The following is a 23,065-nucleotide window of genomic DNA, read 5'->3' as shown; positions in this document are numbered from 1 at the left end:
GATGAAACCATCGCCGCGGAAACCTACGTTCTACAATCCGGAAGATGTTCAACTCTCCTCATCATGGTAATGTGAATTCTCCCCTTCACTACTTTTTGCGCCCTAAGTACAGGCTGAAAATACTGGATCTGAAGGACCCAGCCTGGCTTGAAGACGCCTGCTATATACAATAGTAAGAGAAACTTCGCCATCACCGTGACCAGAACGCAGACAAAACCCGTAGACCAAATAAATAGCTTTAAGTGTTGACATTTGGAGGAAGCAACTGACACCTATGATCATTTTTTTCATTGCGGAAGATTAAGGAAGAGTGGAGAGAAACTCGATATCGCCGTTAATTCGCTCTAAATGAAAGTCATGGACGGTTTAACGTCCCATCTACATAATACTCTGCGAGCCACCTCTTTTCTGGGATCTTTCGTGGAGTAAACACATTCGAAAAGTATGCGGGAAACCTTGCCGTGAACTGGGATTTGTAAAAAGAATTTTGGGTAAATGCCTTAAAAAGGTGAAAGAGATAAGATACCTGACTCTAGTAAGGCCTCAGAATAAGCTGCTAGCGTATGGGACCCTCATGAAGTAGGACTGATAGCTGAAATCAATCGAGCGCAGCGCAGGGTGGCCAGATTTGTGATGAGTTGTTACAACAAAAATGCAGCGTTTCCAGTATGTTACACGAGTTAGGATGGGAATCTACACAGGAGCGTATAAGCTTACAGGAAGTATAGGTTTAATTTACTTAGTAAATTCGAAGAATATTATTTCTCAGCCGACGTGAAACATATCCTTCGTTTACCGTCGTACGAATAGTATACGTGATAATGAGAATAAAATAAAAAGAAATAGACTTCAAAATAGAAAGATTTTAAATGTCATTCTTTCCTCGTTCTATTAAGGATAACAACGTTGTCTCAATTAATAGGATTTATGGCGTCACTCCACTCGCAAGGATGAATCATTGCATGTTCTTTTCCATTGTTATAACCTTGCATGTATTTGCTACAGGAATTACTAACCGTTGGCAAGTTTTGTCTTTGCATGAATATCCATTTATATTTTGCTCATATATTTCTAATACCTTGCGGTGCGCATGTGGCGATCCTTTTGCATGCTGCATGTTGGTGATTGGTCTCCCCCTGTCAAACCTAGAGGTGCCTCGCAGCTATTAAGTAGATGTAGATTTAGGGTGTTTGGTAGGGGGTGATCAACCTCCAGTATGCACCATGCAAGAGGGTCCCCACATGCACACTACACGGCCACAAAATATTAAGGATAATAATAATTATAATAAAATATACGTGCGTATTCATGCAAACGCAAAACTTGCCTAGAGTTTGTGAGTCCCATACCAAATCCATACAAGGTTAGAACGTGGGAAAAATATAATATAATGAAATCTTAGGTCTCAGACGATGAATGAAGTGACGAAGTTGAACAGCCTTACTCATAGCTTCCCAGCGAGGTTAGAAAATGACCTCTAAAAATCTCTTATTCTGATGGATTATTTCGTGATAGGAAGATAACATTTGGCAACCGCACCAAACCTTCCTAGATCATTTTTTTGAGCGAGTGAGATTTTTTATTTATTTTTTGTAAAAATTTTTGGCTATCCTGGTAAGGAGCTACTTCTCTCCTTTTTGAAAATTTTCATATTTCTAAAGTTTACCTGATAATTCAGAACTAAACTTGAAAATTAAATTGATAATACCAATAATTCAAGATAAAAGTAAGATTCTTGGGATTTGTGAACGTCTTTGCACAATTAAAGCGTGATTGATAATTCCTAAAGGCAGTCCTCATTCAGACGTGCCCTATCTTCTAAGTTGGATTTTCTTATTCTCAGATCCACACCTAACGACTTGGAATTACTACTTTCTGAAGCCTAGTCAATTTTCTTTCGCTCCAATTCACACGAATCTTTGAGCGTTCATTCATTTCCGGACTATCCCTCCGTAGAGGCTCCGTTCGTGGGAGCATTGAATCCTTAGCACTTTCCGGCTTTCTAACTTTCTCAGAATTGAACTTTGTCGTCTCCTTTAAGAGATGAAGAGGAATATTACATGTAGAATAGAAATAGAATAAGTAGGAATCGAGATAAAATATTGCAAATTTTAATTGATACCTCACGAATTGAAAATATTAACAATAACAGACACTTTGTTACTTCAACAAAAAATGTCTATTTTATGACCGGTTTCGGCTGTTACACCATTATCAAATACAGAAAATATATTTAATATTGGTGTAACAGCCAAAACCGATCATGAAATAGAAATTATTTGTGGTACTTACAAAGTATCTGTTATTGACAATATGGAGCCCTTCCACCACGTACAAGCTTCAAGTTTCGATTTTACTTAAAATATGCTTCCACGGGAAGCCGTTAACGATTGTTAAATTGAAACTGTAGTGCTTAAACTTCGCATGGAAAATTCTTTTTCGCTGTATTAAAGGAGTCACTTTTGTAAGAAATTTATTCGATGAGGAGGTAGTGCCTTCTCTGACATCTCTCTGTGAGTACAGCCTCTTTCAAACTGTTATCAAATTGCTTACAGTAGGCAAACAATTCTAACTCAGAGCATAATTGTTTTTTTTAGGTACATGTCGAGCATTTTATAGTTCAATATCTCGTACGCACTCTTTTACTTTACTTTGACTTGATTTAATCAGGTTGAGGTGAAATCTAGCTCAATTTCATAAGGAATGATAGTTCATGATGATCTAGAATATTCATGCCAAGAGGGAATGCATACAACAGATCTATAAGCAATGAAACTAGCAGTCAACTGTTTGTGCCATGCACTCGTAAAAGCCGTCGATGGAGAGCGGTATTTATAAAATTTACTGGATTATGCAGGAGTAACCTTCCTGTAAGATTTGAAAGAAACACGATCTCCCACGGTTGTAAACTTTCATTCCCAACCTAGGCTTCGATGATACTTACATCATCTTCAAGATATAAAATAGTGATAGAACTATTTTGTAGCTTGAAGATAATGTATTAACATCGAAACCTTGGTCGGGAATAAAAGTTTAAAACCGAGGGAAATCTAAAGTGTTTCTTTCTTTCAAAATGCAAAAATTCCACTCCATCATGCCCAGCTCGGCTGATCTTATTCCTTTAAGCCATTTTTTATCAAAAAGGGAAGGTCTTTAAAGGTTCTTCAATTGGTTTCTGCATTGTACTACTGTACAATGTACTTACTCCCTTACCTAGCCCCTCTAGAGGTGTCTTGGACACAATGGAGAGGTAGACAATACTTTGAAATTGCATATTATTGCATTGCATGGGACTTTGGAATGTAGGGATTGGAATTCTCCCCTTACTGCCGTCAAGACGTCACGAGATGGGGAAGTGTTGGGTGGTCGTTGTCTGCCAGGACATTAGGCACGTAACTCGACCTCGAAGTCGTGAGGACACAGTTGCCTTAATACTTCACTCAACTCTTCACGCGATCCTCTTATATCCTTAGGCTTGAAAGGCACTCTGGAATGTGTGAAAATTCCAACAGCGTACGATTTGCTGGAGGCAAAAAGCTTTTACATCGCATCAGCGAAACTCGGCTCGAATTCGCTTTATTAGAGGGATGACGATGGTTTCAGGTGTTTTTCTCGCCTTAGTTGATACCATAACCCATTATTTTCCTTATAGTTTAAGCGGATTTGAGATTAAAAAGTTGTTACTTTTCTTCCCTTTACATGGGTCGCTTCATTTTAGGATCATTTGTGTGCAGTATCTTTGACTGCATACGCTTAGTGGTCACAAAAGTTACCGAATCTTCATTTTTTTATTGTTGTTCATTTTTCTCTTTCATCTATTACAACATTTACTACATTTTTAGCCAAAATATCCCTGAATCGTGGATTTTTTGTTAAAAATGTAAACTCGTGGGTGGGTTAGCTCGTACTGCAGTCCCTAGTAGAGTATTCCTCATGTTGGTAAATAACTCCCTCGCAGAAAGAAATTCATGTAGAGCTAACTCTCAATTGTATCATGGAAATATTTTAAATAAGAGCAATTTTCTGGGAAATTTAACCTTTACTACAAAGGTACTTCATGAAGGTGTGTATGCCATGCGTATTAGTTTTTGCAAATTAGTTTTCCCAAACTTAAAGCCGATTATGTTAAAGAATTGTTTTTAACTTTTGATTTAGCTTATTTCGTTTGAAATAAAGAGCATAAATAGATAATAATGGACAGAATGTACACCTTTCCGGCGTGAAATCCATTTCTTTTTTCACCTCCTCTTCATTCTTACAGCATTTTCAATGTTTAAGACTGTTTCGAACTAGCCTCTTTGGCAAAAACTCCAATAGGAATTCGGAGAATATTTTATGGCAGTAATTTTTATCACTTTCCACTGTTTTCTAGATGCATGGCATTGAATCCATCATTAACCTCCAGTATCATTTTGCATTCATGGACACACGTAGTCATGAGCTGAAAGTATGCGTAAGATTTGTAAATTGCCATTTAAAGTAGCTGAAGAACTTTATGGGCCAAAGTTGTGCTAAGAAATATATTTATTGTGTGTGATTGTCTGGCAGAGAGAATGTTTCTTCAAGATAGCATCACCTCGGAGAATTCCAATTGCTGACGTTACCATCTACTAATATGAAATTTCAACTAATGTAGTTTGCACAGACTACACTAAAACATTTTGTGTCATAAATCATTGAAAGCAGTACCAGGAAATTAAATTTTTCTTTTCCTTTAACGTTAACCGAAGAGTTTTACGTATATGTGTGCAGGTAGTCCTCAAATAATTTCATAAATTAGATTAAAGATAAAGGAAAATGTAAATTAGAAACTCAGAAGTATAATTAAAATATTTAATTAACTTTATAAACATAAATACTCATTTCTATATGAAAAATTCTTACAACAATGGAAGACTTTTGTAATCTTGTTGTTTTAAGGCACAATTGTTACCTGTATATGTATATACAAATCACAGAATGTTCGTAAAGGCATAATATACGACAAAAATACAAATATTTAGATTGCACAATTCAATAATTTCCACTTTTTCTTTTCACCCCCTCCTAATGGCCACTTAAAGGTGTTGCGTCAATTGTCAAACGCCACTAAAATACACTTTTATATTGGAGATCACAGTACATGAATCATTGATTCATGAGATATTAAATGCAATATGAATAAACAAACCTCTAAATCTCAGTAGGCACGTGAGTTGGTACAAAAATAGTCATAGTATGTGCTTATTGCTAGGATTAAGTCATAGAAGGCACCTTGGTGATTGAACCCACTCTTGAGGGCTGTAAATGTGAAATTCAGCATGCTAGATACTTCAAATTTCGTTCGATGCACTTACAACGAATGTTCGGTGCATTGCAACGAATGGTGAATATGAATTCAAAAATACCTCTTATTTCTAAGACACATATTTCGTACAAAATTTTATAAGAAAATATGGTGAACGGTGCAGAGGAAATGTTTAAGGCACGAGTACCACATTGTTTGTTTCAGCATCATTCTGACTTGAAGTCAAGGATACATAAGTGATAATCATGAAATCAACATAAGCATTAAGAAATTAACATATTTACAGCTATACACGTAGTCAGTAACCCGTAGGATACCGTTAATGGCCGGAAAGGCCCTTGATGTGAAGCAGAGATGGACTATCGCGTCGCTGGTGTCATCATTTTGACTCAGTTCCACGATTCGCGAAAATCAATCCCATTATCAACACAAGCATAGTCTATGTATGTACATCTTGAGGAGTTTCCACTATGTGATTCTTTGAGAGAAACAGTCTTTTCTGGAGATGGACAAGTACACAAGCCATCTACCAAGGCCTCCAGGGGCATCCATCCTCCTCCCTGATCTCTTCCTGAGCCGGACACCTCTTCATCACAAGCGAGAGGGGCTTCTGGAGCGGCGGGCTCATCGGCCTGGTGCGGCCCATGGTCTCGGCAGTCGCCCTGGACATTGGTGGCTGCGCCGCCGGAGACCCAGCAACCACCGCGACCGGCTTCACGGCCTGGATCCTCCCTGGACTCAGCCTGGGGACGGTCAGCGCAAAAGCGCCGGGGGTGTCGAAGGCCACCGGGGACATGGAGGCGGAGGAGGAGGCGGAGGAAGAGCAGGAGGCCGTGGAGGCGGTCCTCGAGGGGTGGAAGGCGGGGGTGGGCACGGCCAGAAGGGGCGGAGGCGACCCAGGGTTCTCCGAGGAGGAACACGACGAAGAAGGCGTCGTGGATGGTGGGGGTGGTTGCACCCGGAAGGCGGAGTTGGGTGAGGTCGTCCTCTGCTGTTGGGCAGGGAGGACCAGAGCGATGTCTCCGTTGGGCAGTCGCGTCGGGAGCAGCTGGAGGCCGGTGGCGGCGAAGAGGGCGGAGGTCGCCTGGGCAGAGGGTGCCATGCCGCCGGGAACGCCTGGACCCTGCTTGGGGGCCAGGGGCGGCAGAGGAGGGGAGTCGTCCATGGGCTCCGCTGGTGGCCTGGCTGGAGCGTTGCCTCCGTTCTCGGTGGTGGACACGCCGTTGAGGCAGTGGGTTAGATGGGAGAGCAGCCTCCGCTTGAAGTGTTGGTCCATGGAGGGTGAGGATGAAGCGGAGTTGGCCTCGGACGCGTCTGCAGAGTGCCTCATGAGGAACCTGGACACCTCCGCGGCGCACTCGCTGAAGCCCGCCTTGTACTTGTTGAGGATGGTTGGGTCGGCGGCCGCGGAGAGTGCGGCGCGTTGTCTCCTCAGCGTTTCCAAGTGCCGGACGGTCATCTCCAAGATGTCAGCTTTCTCGAGCTTGGAATGTCTCGCTGGCTGTGGGGTAGACAAGAAAGAAAAATTTTGGTTAGCTAAATCCGAGCAGAAGATTATATTTACCTCACTGATTAATTATACCGAGAAAGTTTAACCGTTAAAATTAAAATATGCGATGAAAAGAATATGTTTCTAAATCAATGAAATGAGATATTTAGTAATATTTCTGCAAGTATAATGATCATCTAGAAGTATGATTCTCTTTTCTTCGTGCAATTTGCAACTTATTCACATTCAACTATTAGAGATTTTATTTCTGAGTAATAGGTCAGAAGTCCTTGACTGTGAAGCATAAAATGTAGTCAAAACACAGATGAGAGTGCAATATTTAGTAAAACAAGTAAGTTGGAGTTCATTGGAGTAAACAAGTTCTTTGGAGGAGTATGATTAGTAAACTGCGTTCATATGGAGACATAAATATCGAGCGGAAATGGAGGGTTGAAGATAATAAATCTAATATTAAGACTGGCTACGGCTACAAAGGAAACGGGAAATATTGGAAGATTACAAATCACTAAAAGGCTGAGTGAAAAGCCTATTGACTGAACGGAGTTGTCGTCAAAAATTTTAGCAAAGACCTTCCCGTACTGGTAAAAATGACTCAAAGGAATGTTACCTCAGGATAACCCATTACAGGTTATTATCTTCGTTCTCAATCGAACGCTTCTACGACTGCAGGGCACAAATAATAATGGTGATGTTCAATGTTCACAGGTCTGTTGTATATATTCCTTCTTGGCACGAATATTCTACACCATCATGAATAATCATTCAAGATTAAATAAAGTTAAGCATCACCGTACCCTCATTAAATCAAGTGACAAAGTTTCCAAGAAATTCCTGATTTCCACTACAAATAATAAGAGGGAAACTGAGTTGGGTGGGATCAAATTGATTATCCCGAATAAAGGAGATGAAATCCACTGAGCCCCGTAACGAACTCTCGAAGCATCTAAATGACGCCTAATTTGGCAAATGAGGCTCATAATGAGAGGATTTCGATTGGAATCACGCCAACTCAGCGGCACCGATGCCGACACCACGATGAAGCCCTTAAAGCTGGGATTGTTCGCAATTTAAAAATCCTCGGAGCCATCGCGGTGGTCATCGGATACGACGGTTTCAATCGAGACAGATGGGCCGACTCGACCTCATTATGTAAATTTTCCTGCGTTCTCCGCTCACAAATATGGAGAACTCCTTTCACGGCCTCCAAAGTCGGTGGAGTTGAAGAGAATTGGTTTTTAGCACCTTCCGAGCTCACGCTATGAGCTTCTCCCATCTGGACTCATCCAATCACTTTGCGTTCAGGGGGGGTAACAAAATACGATGCCCAAACACCTGCTAATGGGTTGACGGAATGCTCTCGACAGAAAGTCTCGTCGGGACCCAATCCAATGGAAATCCGCCCGTTGGCTAAATCTCTTCGGACATAAGTAATGACCAGGATCGGATTGAGACACAAAAATGTACTTAGAGTGAAACGGTTCGCGAATTGAGTGCTCGAGAGCTAAAAAAACGATATTTTTCACCTCGCAAGGAAATTAAAATTTGGAGGAAAGACGAATGAAAGTGGAGACTTAAAAAAAAAGTAAATTGTTTCCTCAAGTAAAAATTAGCACCTTGAATGCCGTGGGAAAGGAGAAATCTGCACTCACCTAATTTAGGTGTTCCAAAGCCGTTAAGTACATGAAAAAAGTACTCGAGCGTCGAGTGTAATTGCCATAGACTCATTTTTTGTGAAGGACATAATTGGCTTTCCTTATTTTTTTTAATGAACTTGATTTCCCCAGGACCACCAGGCAGGTGAACTGTAGGCCAATTGCGATGGGTTAAGGGAACAAACGTTTGTTCAACGATAAATGTTCACTGTTGAATTACCGGTTGGTGAAAGAGCTTGCCCTTTTTAATTACTTTATGACCCCTTTCAACAAGCCAGTTAAGACTTTTGAGCGCACTTGGGCAGTCCGTAATTATCCCCAGAATCATAAATGGCTCATGAAGTGATTGAGTTTCCAAATTGCGCCGCAGTCATTTTCCTTAGAGGTAGAATTACAAGCAGATGAGAAATAGCACTCGGTGTACTTAAAGAACTCGCATTCCTTCGCGTCGACTGCATCGTATTTTGCAGAACGCGAAATAACGATTCCTTCCCTACAAAGCGTAACCCGATGACTTAAAAGTTCTCTCGAATTTCTTTACTTTGATTCCATTTTTTTGCCGACAGTCCCACTTAAGCCTCCAATCATCGAGGACATTTAAAAAGACTTCATTCCTGGAGATTATGGAGTGATTCTTGAAATACGAACTCTTCGAATGGGTCGTCCCGTTAATGTTCGAACTGCACTCACAAAAGGCTAATGCGTAAAAAAACATAGCTGTTGGGAGAGAAAGGAAATCATCGCGTAATTCGAGCCGGCCGTTCAATGGAAAATACTAAGCGGGCAAGCAAAGAGAGGAAAATGTAAGTGTTTGAGATTCGAATGCTTCTTATGGCACCGACTCTCGAGAAATAGCGGGGGTAACCTGATACTTACGTCTTTCTTGGTGGCGTCCAGGATGAGGGCCTTAAGTTCGTTCAAGCAGTTGTTAATTCTGGCTCTCCGCCGCTTCTCCATGATCGGCTTATTGCTCTGCAAAGGAGATCAAAAAGAGCCAGATGAGCGACACAATCGGGGTGAAAGGAAAGGAAATTATTTAAAGTGACATAGCAGGAATGAAAAATAAACATCTAACCAAATGCAAAGTAAAGATCTCATCACCAGGGATATTTCTTGTTCGGAATGAACTAGGGAAAGCTATCCGTGGTTTGAGTTATCAAGAGATACGAGGTAAGTGTCGTCTAAGATACTAAATAAGTGGTATAGCGCAGGGGCGCAGCTGGAGGGGGTTTTTATGCAACTAATACCTAGGTGTTTGGGGGTATGGAGTACCCACCAGGATAAGCGGTGGGTGCGAGATAATAAATTGCGAAATTTTAAGATAAATTTTTCAAAATGGTGAGTTTTACGACTTTCTGAGGGATAATTTATCAATATTTACTCTATTTTATTAGTAATATCAATCCAATTAAGTAAAATGGATTAAAATTAAAAATTTCTCTGAGCTCTGGGGGGGGTTTATCCCCCAAAACCTCCCCCTCGCTGCGCCACTGGTATAGCGTAAGGGCATAAATGCACATTGTCAACTGAAAGTTTCTACCAGTTCTAAGTGTTAAATTCTGGAGATAGGATGAAATATTGCCTTTATTGCCAAGCAGTTTTGATAGGTTTATCCCTCATAATACCTCCTAGCCTTTCTAGTCATCCTGGTGTTAGGCTTAATTAAAATACGTTACGTATTCAACTTAGATGGAGGTCACCTTATATAATGCCCCCAGGTTCAATTTAAAATTTATCAAAGATAAAAAAGCAGAAGTCTAGTGAATAATATAGGATAGGTCACGTGATCTTAATATCGGCAGTGATTGTGAATTTCGTTCTATATGAAGATTCATATATTTTACTGACTATGGCAGCAGCGCCTCCTGTCAGTATACTCGATGTTTCAAAAGGCCTGTAAACGCTGCAAACCGTGATTAACGATGAGTATTTTTCATTATTATTATTACATATTGTATTATTATATAACGTGGTACCATAGCAAATACGCCTGAAAACGTCCTTTATATACTTCCAGAAAATACTTTTCATGAAACTTAGTCAGATTTCCAATAAAATACTATTTTTTCGAAAGTTGCGAGTCCTATCTTTCATAATTTTTGGAATTCTGCTAGATGAAGCATGAAAAATATACTCTAAATACTTGGAGAAATTATTCAAGGGTATTCAGGAGGTGCCGTCAGTGTGACCATAAACCTAACGCAAGGCAACGCGCTCCGAGTGGGCAAGCGAGAAAGACAAGAGAAAATCGCTTGAGACAAAGGCGAACCTGAGGCGAAGGAAGACCTCCCCTCCCCTACCTCCCTTTCTCCGCCCTCCGTGGCGTGACGCACGATCCACGCGTTGAAATCTCCGTCGGCGGCGGCGGCTCTACATCCGGCGGCGCGTGAGCTATCCGATTAGAAGGCGGGCAAGGTGCCTCGACGCCGCGGCGCGTGGACGTAGCTTGGCGTGGGAAGCAATTTATCGCCCGTTGAGGAAGCACGCCTCTGAGAAGGCAGGCGGCCGTGCTTACAGACCAAGTAAGGACGCGACGTACCACACACGCTAACCGTTTCGACGCCCCGAAACCAAACGAATGTGGGTGAAACTTCAACCCTGCGTGATTTTGAAAGAAAAAAGAGTTGCCACTAATCAAATAGTTAATGCTTTCACGAGCGTTTTTTATACAAAGAAGAAAGGTTTTTATCTTAACACACTCATCCGTTTCACGTATTATCTTACGTTTCGTAACTACAAGTGATGACTATGTAAATAGCACGTTACGGCACTGCAACACCTAGCATGGAGGCAAATAAATATTTTTCAATGAAAACACGCATAACTTTATTCTAAATATCCACTTATTGTTATCTTCACTCTCAAGTGCAAAACATAATTCATCTCTTTGGTATCATAGCCAATTAAAGGGAATATTAGATCGAGCTCAGGTCTAGGCGATAAGAATTTAAAAACCTTTTAATAGGTTTTGAATTTCCAGCTCCAATGTATACACCAATTTTGCTCCTAACTCCGCAAAATGTTCCCGATTCAGTAACTCATGATATACTGAATTTATTTTAAGGTTTGAAATACTAATAACATATACATTTTCAGCGTGACATTTCAACAATTCCTATATGCATCCATAACAGGAAAACACTCGAGTGGTCGATCATCCATCCGTTCACGGTAAGCGGGCTGGCTTCCGTCGCGGGAGAAAAATATCGGACTGCAGCGAGTTCACACTTTCACCGCAAGGTAGCAGTCGGCTCAACGGCGGTAGGGAGAAGCCGCCTAGTAGTTCCCGAAGCTATTCGGCGCCACTTTTCACGTCATTTAAACTGAAAAAAGTTCTCTCGACGTCTGGAACAGAGCGCAAGCGGTGGTTTTATACTATCTCAGGGGGACCAAGGGATATATCACTCTATAAAATTTATAAATATAAGAGATATGCGTCTAAAAATGAGCAACTTTTGCGAGGTGCATGAAATTATATCCTTTATTGGATCACAGCAATCTTCAACTTTGAATCGCCTTAACGGAAAGCCCTCATGAATACGACTTTCAAGTCTTGAATGTTGAGTAACAAACTATCGCGGTGTAAAAGAAGCAAATGGAGGAAGGAACAATGAAGATATATAACCAAAGTAAAATCCAACCAAAATCTTTCGGAGTAGAAAATAATGCGAGAAAATTCTCAGAAAATATAGCATATTATAGTGGTTACAATTTGCTGTAACCATAATTTTGGAGTGCTTCCTACACTCCACAGGATTATTAACCACAGCAAAATAGCCTATTCTTTCCATGGTCACCTTTCAGGATTCTTGGTAAGCATTTCATGAATTCACCGTGGAAAATTTCTTTGCTGATGTGTGTCGACGGCTTTTTTCGTCAAGAATTGCTGTAAGCCATGTTTTACAGGTTTGCCTCTAACATATATCTACTCTCCATCTTTAAGCTTCCATATTTCAGCGAAAATTCCCTGAAATACCCCATAATACCGCATCACCAAGCATTATCCCAGATTTTTAATGGGAAACCGAGAGGGCGTGGAGAGTTATGAATGCTGAAAACATGGGACGGGTTGTGAAAAATGACCGTAGTTTCTGGAGGAAAACGCTTTTACTGAGCATTATCCCGGAGAGAAATAACCTTCACACAATCCTTCACGAAGGTATGGTCGAGACGAAGCTAAAAATTTTTTGAGAGAATGGCCATCGTTTGGAAAACTCATTGGGAATTACACAAAAGTTCCACCCTCCAGAGGAACCCCACGCACATAAGGTTCGAGTTATTTTTTTAAGAGCGTAACCCACCCCCAGCCTCCGATATTATTCTCCTTAAACGTCCGTAATTTGCCTCCCTTTTAAGACCTTCTTGCAACCGAAAAAGCAGCCTCAAAGGACGAGCAAAAACTTTTTTTGCAAAGTCAGCGAAACGCCCCTTACCTTTGGCGACCATCAAAACTAAAGCGAGCCCAAGAATACCGTCATTACCGGCTCGTAATAACGTCCCGGGTCGAGGTTTTAGTGTTCATTCCCTTGGTGGACCATCCCTTTCGTGGGAGCGGAGCGCCCTCGTTGTCTTATTATAACAGGTGTTCTCGGAATTGTCTTGCGTCGGCTGAATGGGCACGGCGGCTCCTGGGAGAAGTCACGTTGTAATTGCGGGTGTAAACTCGGGGAGGCGGTATGACTCCTTGAATTCATACATGAAGGTGCACTAAAGAGATACACGTGAAATGAATCCAATACTATGAGGAAGCAGTGTTCCTTGAATGGTCCATGCTATCCACTCGCACTTTTCATGCTCTCCACGCCCTTATGAGTGAATACGGATGTAATTTTGTCGACTGTCCCGCTGTTTACTTTCTGTTTCCTTTACTGATCCAGGAATTGTCAAGCTTAGAGTAAACATATATTCCCCTCTATTATGAGGTCCTTATTGAGACGTACCTCATGGTTTGTAATAGACGATGTATGGCTCCTCGCCTTTGTACATTTTAAAGAAAACTTTGTGACGGAACAGTGAACTTCATCAAAGAGCCTATTCCTACCTCTATTCGCACATAAGATAATCCGAGGAAGTAAATAGAGGTCAGTTTATACTCAAAGTGAAAAGGAGCGGAAATTCTCAGGGAAAACTGAGAAGTAATCAGCATTTTTTTCAAGGGATTAGGTAACTTTCGGAGCTCACGATAAGTTTTCGTGTAAATATGGTACAGATATAAGTTAATACAATAATTCAAAATATAATAAGTGATTCTCATACGATACGGTAATAAAGTAGAAAAACACATTAGCTTTGGATAGCCATGACTGAGCTCCATACCCGAAGTCGAAGAGGTGAAATAGAAAACATGTAACCTTTGAAGTGAAAGCAGCGGCATAAAACTAATACTTATGCATCAAAGGATTATTTGTGAGAAATTTCACCCCGTAGACTTCAATCTGGATTGAAATCGCTCCAAAATATTGTTTCGTAGGGGAGAGTTAATGCGTACTTTCCTGGCCGACAGCGGGAATGGAAATACGCGCCTGCGTACGATTCTTTTGCCGGTAAAAACGGAGTAAATCGTAGCCCCGGAGCGCAGCTTGACCTTTAGCGTAAAGAGCAGCGGTCCCACGGTCTAGCCTGCCCAACAAGGCGCTGCCTCCGGTGAAAGGGCGAAATTATCGCGATTATTGAGAGCGACGTCCGTCGGTTCCTGACGAGGATCGATTTTGCTGCGGCGAGATAGTAATTCGAACATGCACTTTCTCGAATGCTCCGTGGCTAATCTCCCGTCCTTGCGGTTTCGGATCTTAATGGCGACCACGTGTTGCAGCTGCTTTTGTGCTGGAGGAAATAGGATAGTAGAATAGGTTGTGATGATGGCGGTCGTAATGAGACTGAATGGTGTATGAAACCTATTGTTTCCTGAAAAAATCATCAGATGACATGGCAATAATGTACATAGCCTCTAAGATGGAGAGTGAATTTGCCGGGAACACTTTGCCGTGCAAGTAACGCCCGGGGTGTTATCATTCGAATCGGATAGCGTTGTAACTAAACCTATTGTTGATGAATATTTACTTATGCAGGAAATAGAGACGTAAATTTTTTACTCCAAAATTCAGAGTAGAAAAAATAGATACCTTCTTGATTGGCTACCTTGAGGTCTTCAAATAATTACGCGTTCCCTTAATTAACATAATCCTTATTTTTGTCAAACGTCGCACCTCATCTGTCGTTAGCTAACACTACGCATGGTGACTCTACGCGAAAAGGATTATTTAAGGCGCCAACTGACTGACCTCAACCACAGGTAAGCAGGATTGACCTCAAATATCGGTCATATCCACAAGTGATCCTCCAACCTGCCTGAAGAGATGTAAACTTTTTCAGGAAATATATCGTGGAACACCATATTTAATCACGCACAAAGATATTTTGCTGCCCACTTAATTTTAATTTCACAAACTCTACTACGCGTGTTTCGATTGGCTTGCGATCATCAACAGGTATACACAGTAGAGGAGTAGGTAGAATTAAAATCAGGTGGTCAGTACGATATCTATACGTTTCATTCTGGCTGAAGATAGCCATCTCCGGGAAAAAAATGAACGCAGCATAGTGTCCAAACAGATTCGAATCGCGGCAGTTTCGACTCAATCGAAAACGTAACTTCGAGACATCGCCGCCCGCCTACTTAAGTAGTCTGACGCGTGGTAGTGTTGGTGTAGGAGTCGCGCCAGTCTGGCTGCGCGCGCTCAGCCGTCTTTTCATTTTTTTTTTCTTCGACTCTCAGGCGTGACTCGGCGCAGGAGGATGTGGTCACAGGGCGTGGGTGGCGGTAAAAGGAGGAGGTGCCGTGTATTTTTTTCTGCTCCCGACCCTTCTCCCATGCATCACGGCAGGAAGGGATTTCTCCGCACGGATTGAGACGGATCGCTACGCCAACCACGTTTTTCTGAACTCCTCCACACCTTCACCCGAGGGTTTTTTTTTCCTCATTCGTCCGCCGGCCGTCAAAGGCAATCAGTAGGGATGGTGGCAAAATATGTTTTATTCATAATCCCCTGAGCGTTATTGTAAGACGAGTAACGTGCAGGTCATCGTTCTATTCTCGACAGAGAAGATAACGCAACGTTTTTCATTCCCACGAGGAAGAGGAAGTGACTTTGCTGCCTGTAACTACCAAATTATTTGTTGTCTCCCATCTTTGGTTCATCATATTACCATGATAATAAATAGGAAGACAAATGGAAACTGTTCAAATGGTTCAACTGGTTTAAATCCCTTTGAAAATAAATATCTCCCAATTTCACAATAGATCGATTCGAAATTATAAGCAGTAAGGGCTGTCTTCGCCTAATTTGATGTACTAGATTTCTTCAGCCCGGATGGGTTCCATGGAAGGTCAGCTGTTGAAGATCTATTTTCTACATCGCGATGGGTTGACAGCTAAGCACAGTTATTCTGAAACTGATTCCCAGTGTGGCTTTTCTAATTTTGGAACTGAAAGTGAAACCCATCGAATTCATGGAGATATCTCGCCTACTTCTTCTGCTTTCTCCTCCATTCAAGCGACCATGGTACGGAAATGGTACAGGAAGGTATGAACTACGACCGCCATTTTGCCCGGGGAAAAAAATCAGCAGTACATAAAAAATATAAAAAGTAAAAGTATATGAAGGCGTAAAAAAGGGTGGTTTTTCGTGGAACCTACGATGCGAATGTCATCTTCCTTAACTCTCAGTAGCATCTTGCCATCGGCCCAGCAGCTCAATTAGCCTGAATATAACAAGGATGGCTTTGGAACGGAAATACAATATAATTTTCTATTATAATTCACAAGTATCACTGGAATTCTATAAATTAATTAGTAATTATGATTAGTCTCAATCTAAAATAACCACCCTTGCAGAAAATTATCACAGGAGGCCCATTAATCCACAGTAACCGCCAAATAGTTATTGGATTTTGGAAGGCTACTCGTGTTTCCTACCGGGTCATTGATGTCATGGCCAAAAGCGAACACCAGAGAATTACAAGTTACTGGCGAACACTAAATTGTGCCTCCTGTGGAAATAACCTGAACGGATAAGGCAAATAGGCAAGGTAATAAAATTCAGACACTGATAGCAATACCCAATCAAAAATATTGGCAGTAAAATGGAAAACTGTACACATTCCTGGACTGTGCATATCTATTAACGACAGTACGTCATTGAATTCTCTCGCGGTCATGGATAAGTAGCTATCATCAAAAGCTATGGCAAAGAATATCTCAGCCATCAATCCAACCTTGCCCATCTGTTACGCACGTTTCCACCGGCCGGTGTCCTTGCGGCGTGCAGGACGCTATCAGTGGCAGCGCGTGGAGGTATACAGGCGGTGGGCCGAGGCAGGAGCGAAGCCACCGCACCGTGGAGAGCGAAGCCATTGCCGCGCCAGTTCGTGTGCAGCGGCGCGCGGCCCGCGCCACGGCAGGGGCGTTCCGAAAGGGAAAAAGCGGGCCAGACAGGACAAGGGGTGGGTGGAATCGGTCGTCCGAACCGAAATGGGACTTGATTTTTTTTTCACTCTCACGAAAACAAAACCCCTCACTTTTTATCTCTTTGTGATTTCCTCTACGCATCGCTACCACTGCCGGTGGGTGTGTGCTGAGGTTCGTCTGTTATTTGAACTAGTTATTTAGAGACGTGCATTATTTCTCAGGGCCTAAATCTGAAAAACTTTTACTTTTCGAGTTAGTTTACCTGCTATCACTTGTAATATTTTTCTCTAGTACCTACCATTTGACGGTTACGATTATGCAAGTTACGAAATTAGCCATGTTTTTTTGTACGCGCTTGATGATACGTAGTATACGAATGATTTCTCGGAAAATAAAAAAGTTAATAATTTTTTACACCGATTTTTTTTTCCTTTATCTGGTAGAATTACTTTTCAAGATAGAGAAAAGTTTTTTCCCCCCTAATTTTACGATTTAACTCTTTGTCAATTTTATTTTTCTTTACTAGCTTTTGATTTCATTCTTTCGTAGCAGTCGATCGTCACGTTTAATTAAACTGCTAATTTACACTCGTAATTTAGATGCAATACGTGATGTCTGCTCTCCAAACAATATCTAAAAGTTTTATCCTTTTACCAATAATAATTCGTTATATCATTTCTATTTGAATTGACACGCTCTATTCGACGGATAAGGTGATGCAGATGGAAAAACGTTCGTATAAATACTTTATAAAAGTTAATTGGAGTCTGTTATCGTATCGATTGCCAGGATTGATTGGAATGGCTAAGATTAGACCTTCCCGATGCTTGCTATAACTTTGATCGGTCCTGATTGTTACCTAATCACCCACTATAAACTCCTAAAGCATTAAGCGTGAAAGGAAACGAAACATATTCGCATCGGTCAACAAAGTGCTAACAAGTGACACGGAACATAAAACCTCAAATGAAAAAAGTCAGCTCGGCCAAAAATTCAATGAAAGTTTCTACCGATAAATCAAACCTAATACGTCTTGTTTTTACGATTCCAATAATTATGAGAATATCTTTAAGCATGCCTAAGACGGGAGTAGAATCAATTAAAGAAGTTCTCCTTAGAACCACTTAACGAGATGCCGCGTACGTGACAAGAGAAAATTGTCTCGGCGTAGTGACTAATTTATGGCGGCCATGCTCGGGTTTTCTTCCGCAAAAGCTTCATTCATTACTAATTGGGCTGCCAACCACTGATTGCCCTTCGAGACTCGGCTAATAGCAAGGCATCAGGTCGATTGCGAGTTCAAAAGCCACCGCCTAGGACTCTCCAGTGGTGCGTCTCTCCGCCAACAGCAAGTAGAAACGCACACACATTCTCTGGAATCCTTGGAACTGCATCGACAAGAACTATCTTTCAGTAAACACGGCAAGACCACCCCCAACGGTGACCACTTGACAGTGACGAAGTGGACATAATTTTTCAAAGCTCACGAATCGTATCTACGGAGTGAAAAACAATTTTCCTCGGAGAAAATTTCAAGGACTATCGGCGCCGGGCTTGATAATTTGGTCTCGGTTTCATGCACCTGGCTGGCGAGATTCATTTCTCCAATTACGTTTGGTGTTTTTCTCGGTTGTTGAGGGAGTCAGGACGGTCTCATCGATATATTTGCGAATCCACAAGCAACATTTTAGTGAGATAACTCATTCTGAAATTTTATTTACATCGGTTCGCAGATCAAGCGTTGCAACTTTGTGAGCCATCTCATAGTGCATTGCCTTACTTTTACATGCAGGAATAGAAATATTTAATTGAACGAAAGTCCTTCTCACCCTCATTTTACTATCGTCATGTGTGATCTATTTACAATGCATATGTGCAATATTTGCTATGTCAGGTCAGGCATTAAAATGCTGTGCATAACTCTAGGTAATGCTTTTAGCGAGTAAGAATCAGAGTAAGTAATTTATATTTTATTTAACATTGGTGAAATAGAACAATAAAACGAAAAAAAACAAAGAAAACCCATAAATACGACGCCCATTTCTCACGTATGCAATGAACTGCGTCCTTTTAGTACCACACCTTACGATTCAAAGGACTGGACCTTCGTTATTTGAACTTCTATGGGAATTTACCCATATTATTTGGCGAGGCCTTAAGCGTTTTTCAAACTGCAGTTGCTCGAAATGAAGTAATTTGAATCGATACTAAATTAAATTCACGGCATTATCGCAATTTTATATTCCTGACATTTCAGTATCAATCTCCCAGACACTTTGACGGGAGATTACCAACCACCCAGCTTGGAATTCCGTATTGATGAAGACGATCCGACGGTGATACATCCCCTAGCCTACCCCGCCATCGGCGATCTACACGCAAAAAAAAGGCGAAAATCTGACAGGCGTAACTACAAAAATGCTAGGCAAACAAACGACCAGAGACAGGGAGGACGGATGAGTAACCCTTTGACAGGCAGTCTTGTTACTTGAAGAAGTGGACACGCCAACGACTCTTTCGCTACGGCGGAAAAGACCGCGGGCAAAAAGGTAAACCCACACTCATAACGTATGCGCTTGTACGACAACGGGATTGGAGAAAAAATCACTTTGAGAGGCCGAGGAAAAAACAGCGCGAGCGAAACGAAAAGAAAATATCAACATGAAATCCAGGAGGGAGTGGGAGGGAGTATATCACGTACTGTTGCCGCCCCGTGGCGAAGCATTTGCCAAACACCTGTTGCGCCGTGAGCCAAAGGAGGGGAAGGTATCGCGGCAACCGGACTTCACCCCTCCGAGAAAAGACGGAGGAGTGACGGGCAATGGGCGAAAGTAACTGAGTTACCTGTATCGATTACATTTTAGTATTTTATTGTAATCGTTACATTCCCAAATATGTGACTGCTACGTCTACTTCATTCATTATTGTCCAGTAAATGCAAGCATTATCAAACGAGAGCATCGTAAGTTTTTCCTAACAATTTTTAGCAAGGTTTATAGAAGTGACTGCCGGTTTGACTAAACTAACTGTGTCATCGTTAAACTCTTATTTGGCATCCGTGACTGAAAAAATAATTTTTAAAGCCTCTATAAACCCTAGCGGCACTAATTTCGCGCACTTTAGCCATCTTTATTTTACTAAATAAACTAATTAACGTAATAAATCATTCCTCCTTAAAATATTAATTGATAAACTTGAGGAGGTAAGGTTCCGATTTCGCCATTGAAAACAAATACTTTTCACCTATTCTACTGAAAATGTTTTGCCAACATACAGTATATCAATGGAGCTTGAAGCGTACAATTTAGGTACTCGAAATGAGGATAAAAAAATCCCTTTTACTTATGAATATATTCGGTTCTGTAAAATCGAGAGCTGGTATGAAGGAGCGTCGAGCGGATCTTCGGTAGGCGGCGAGTAGAGAGGGAAGTTGCCGGGGGGAAAAGATGGTCGACCCGGCCACGCCGCTCGGAGCAGACATCGAGGCGCGGAGAACCGTCTCCATAAGGAAGGAAAGGGAAGATGAGGCAGGCGGCGGAGGCATTGAGGAAAACCGGTGCGTGCCGGCAAAGGAGTACCTGCCGATGACTCACCACCGCGGGGAAGAGGACGGTAAATTATGAGCGGCGATCGCATGGGAAAGGATTGTCGTTCTTCCGCGGAGATCTTGATGATGTTTTTTGCGGAGGAGGGATGACGCTATTCTGTACTCACACCCGTCCTCACATGACCAAGAGATGGGTGTGCCGTTTTTTTTTTATCCATTACACTCGCATCCACGTATATCTTTTTTCCCCTATGCCCACCACGGAGTTCTAGCAAGGTCGTCCGGATATTGACACTTCTCCGCACACAAAGAACGCAGAGTGCGTGGGCATCGATGTGTCCGCATTGACCGACATACGTGCCTATTTTACGGTAAGCAGAATGCGTCGTGGAACTCTCTGATTCCGAGTATATACGTGTTTATTTATGCGACCGGAAAGATTTCGTGCCCGCTTTGGGTTTCCGTGGGTCGAAATTCTCCCTCTTCAATGTTTGCTCTTAAACTGTTATGATTCAGAGAAATTTTGAGGTGAGTTACACGCAGAATATTGATTGAATTAGCGTCTCATTTGAAAGAAGGAAATATATCGTCGTGCCTCCGCACGCATTCAATAGGGCATGAATTAATGCGGTTGAGCAGTAGGTACATTTCAAGGGTTGTAGACCGTAAAATTGCAAGTAACGAAATGGACTTGTTATCTGCAATAATTAATACTAAGAAGTATCAAACTTTGATAGGAAGTCTCCATTCTTTTCGAATCAAGATAAAAGCACTTGCACCTACAAGAATGTAGGTCTTCGGATGAATTCCGTGGTGAAGAACCGTTTCTATGGTAGAATTACGCTCAAGTACAGTGTTTATTTCGTAACAATGCATTGATTTGCAACCGTAAGTATCACTGAGGCCTAAAAAAGGAAATTCCACACTCCTTCATCTATGATGACATGAACTTTCTCTGCATGGAAGTTGAATAAAAGAAAACCTTGATGAGCTTCACACGGGGTCAACCAGGCCTAGGAGGGCAGCCAGGGTGTCGGTCACGCCTGGCTCACGCACGGATGGCCATGGCCACTGATTGACGGCGACACTCTCTCGCTTTCCCAGTGCTACACCGCTGCACACACACTATATCATCCCCCAACAGCGTTAAACAATCGCAATTCCAAAATTAAGCGAAAAATCATTCGCCTGCTGCTTCGACGTCTCACTGGGCTTTGGGAAGAAGCAAATGTTTATTCATTAATATTTGCCAAACAGGTGCCCAGATCTAAGGCATTGTTTCAGGCATGTTTGCGACCTGAACTTTGAAAATTTTCTCTAAAAATTGATCAAGAATGTGTTACAAATACAGCGGGCTGGTCGCCGGCGCAGGTGTCCCCTGTCAATGACACTACTAATAGAGATAGTTCGTTGGATGCAACGTGAGTTTAATAGCCTAAGAAGGATGACGAGAAAGGCGAATGGGAAGAGTAGATGGGTACGTGCAAAGGGAAATGGAAGTAATTATCTCCTATACAAGTGCAATAGATAATGCCTAGCAGTAGCTCGCAGGGCATGGGGCAGATGTAACGGCTATGAGTCAGACGAGAAAAGCCAAAGAAAATAGCCTGTGAGAATATGCTGACGACTTTGGCGAAAACACTTACCCTTCGGTTATCGGTGGCGCTCCTGCGGTGCGCGGCCGGCATGGCACTGCCGGTGACAGCGACGGCAGCGGTGTTGGAGCCGGCAACGTCCGCAGCGGTCCCTCCAGGGTTTCCACCGGGAGCGGCCTGTGCGCCGGCCGGGACCATGGGCCCTCCAACCGCCCCGGCTGGGGCCACCACACCTCCGCCCACCACGACCATTGGGCTACCGCCTACCGTCGTCGGCACGCCGGCGGAGCCCGGCGACCCGCTAGCACCCATCTCTGGCACCGCCGTCTTCGGCGAAACCCTTCAACAAGATCACAATCACAGGGGGTCCCTTGCGGAAGCAAGCACCCTAATCGCTCCGGAGTCCTCCCCGTATGGTTCTCACTAGCAACAAGTTTCCAGTTTAGCGTATACCGAGGGACGGCTCACACCAAGTAGGCGGCCCTATCCCTGGACACACTGATAGATTCACACACGGCGTAATAACTCTCCCGCACCAAGTGGTCGGAACACGAGTGATGTAGTCTGCGCACCAGCTACTCAAGGCTTCTGGGGACTTCAACGTCTGCACGTGTTGATCGCCCGCGTGCCAGAGCTCGACTGACTTGAGTGGCGTGAGAGCGGGCGCTGGAATGTCCCAGCCCACACCCTTCCTTCCTCCTCACCCTCCCTCAGCCACCGCCGAACCCGACAACAAACCCTTCCCACCCCACTGCTCCCCCATCCCTTCCCCCCGCGGGCGGCCGTCACCCTTCCCCCATTGTCCCTCCCCCTTCCTCGCACGATTGCCTCCACCGCTTTCCCTCCACCCCCTCCTCCAAGGGCCTTCCACTTCGCCGCTGCGGTCGTGGGCAACCGTCCAACGCGGCTCGCGCCCGCCTCGCTGCCTGCGCGTGCTGGGAAAAAGCGGCAGGGGGATGGGGAGAGGAGGAGGGGTTGGGAAGGAGGCAGTGGCGGACGAGGCCTCT

The 23,065-nt window shown here is 42.8% G+C and overlaps 1 protein-coding gene across 1 annotated transcript; it reads right to left on the bottom strand.

Moving 5' to 3' along the window:
* Positions 1–4,819: 4,819 nt before the first annotated feature.
* On the bottom strand, positions 4,820–22,747 carry LOC124158880 (protein hairy). Its single transcript, XM_046534281.1, has 3 exons — positions 22,110–22,747; positions 9,326–9,421; positions 4,820–6,788 (listed from the first exon to the last, which is right to left on the bottom strand). Exons 1-3 carry the CDS (start codon positions 22,368–22,370, stop codon positions 5,814–5,816), a joined length of 1,332 nt encoding a protein of 443 aa, XP_046390237.1. The 5' UTR covers positions 22,371–22,747; the 3' UTR covers positions 4,820–5,813.
* Positions 22,748–23,065: the final 318 nt, after the last annotated feature.

Source organism: Ischnura elegans, chromosome 5 (genome assembly GCF_921293095.1).
Source record: "Ischnura elegans chromosome 5, ioIscEleg1.1, whole genome shotgun sequence".
Taxonomy (NCBI): domain Eukaryota; kingdom Metazoa; phylum Arthropoda; class Insecta; order Odonata; family Coenagrionidae; genus Ischnura; species Ischnura elegans.
This window is presented reverse-complemented; position numbering and strand designations above follow the sequence as displayed.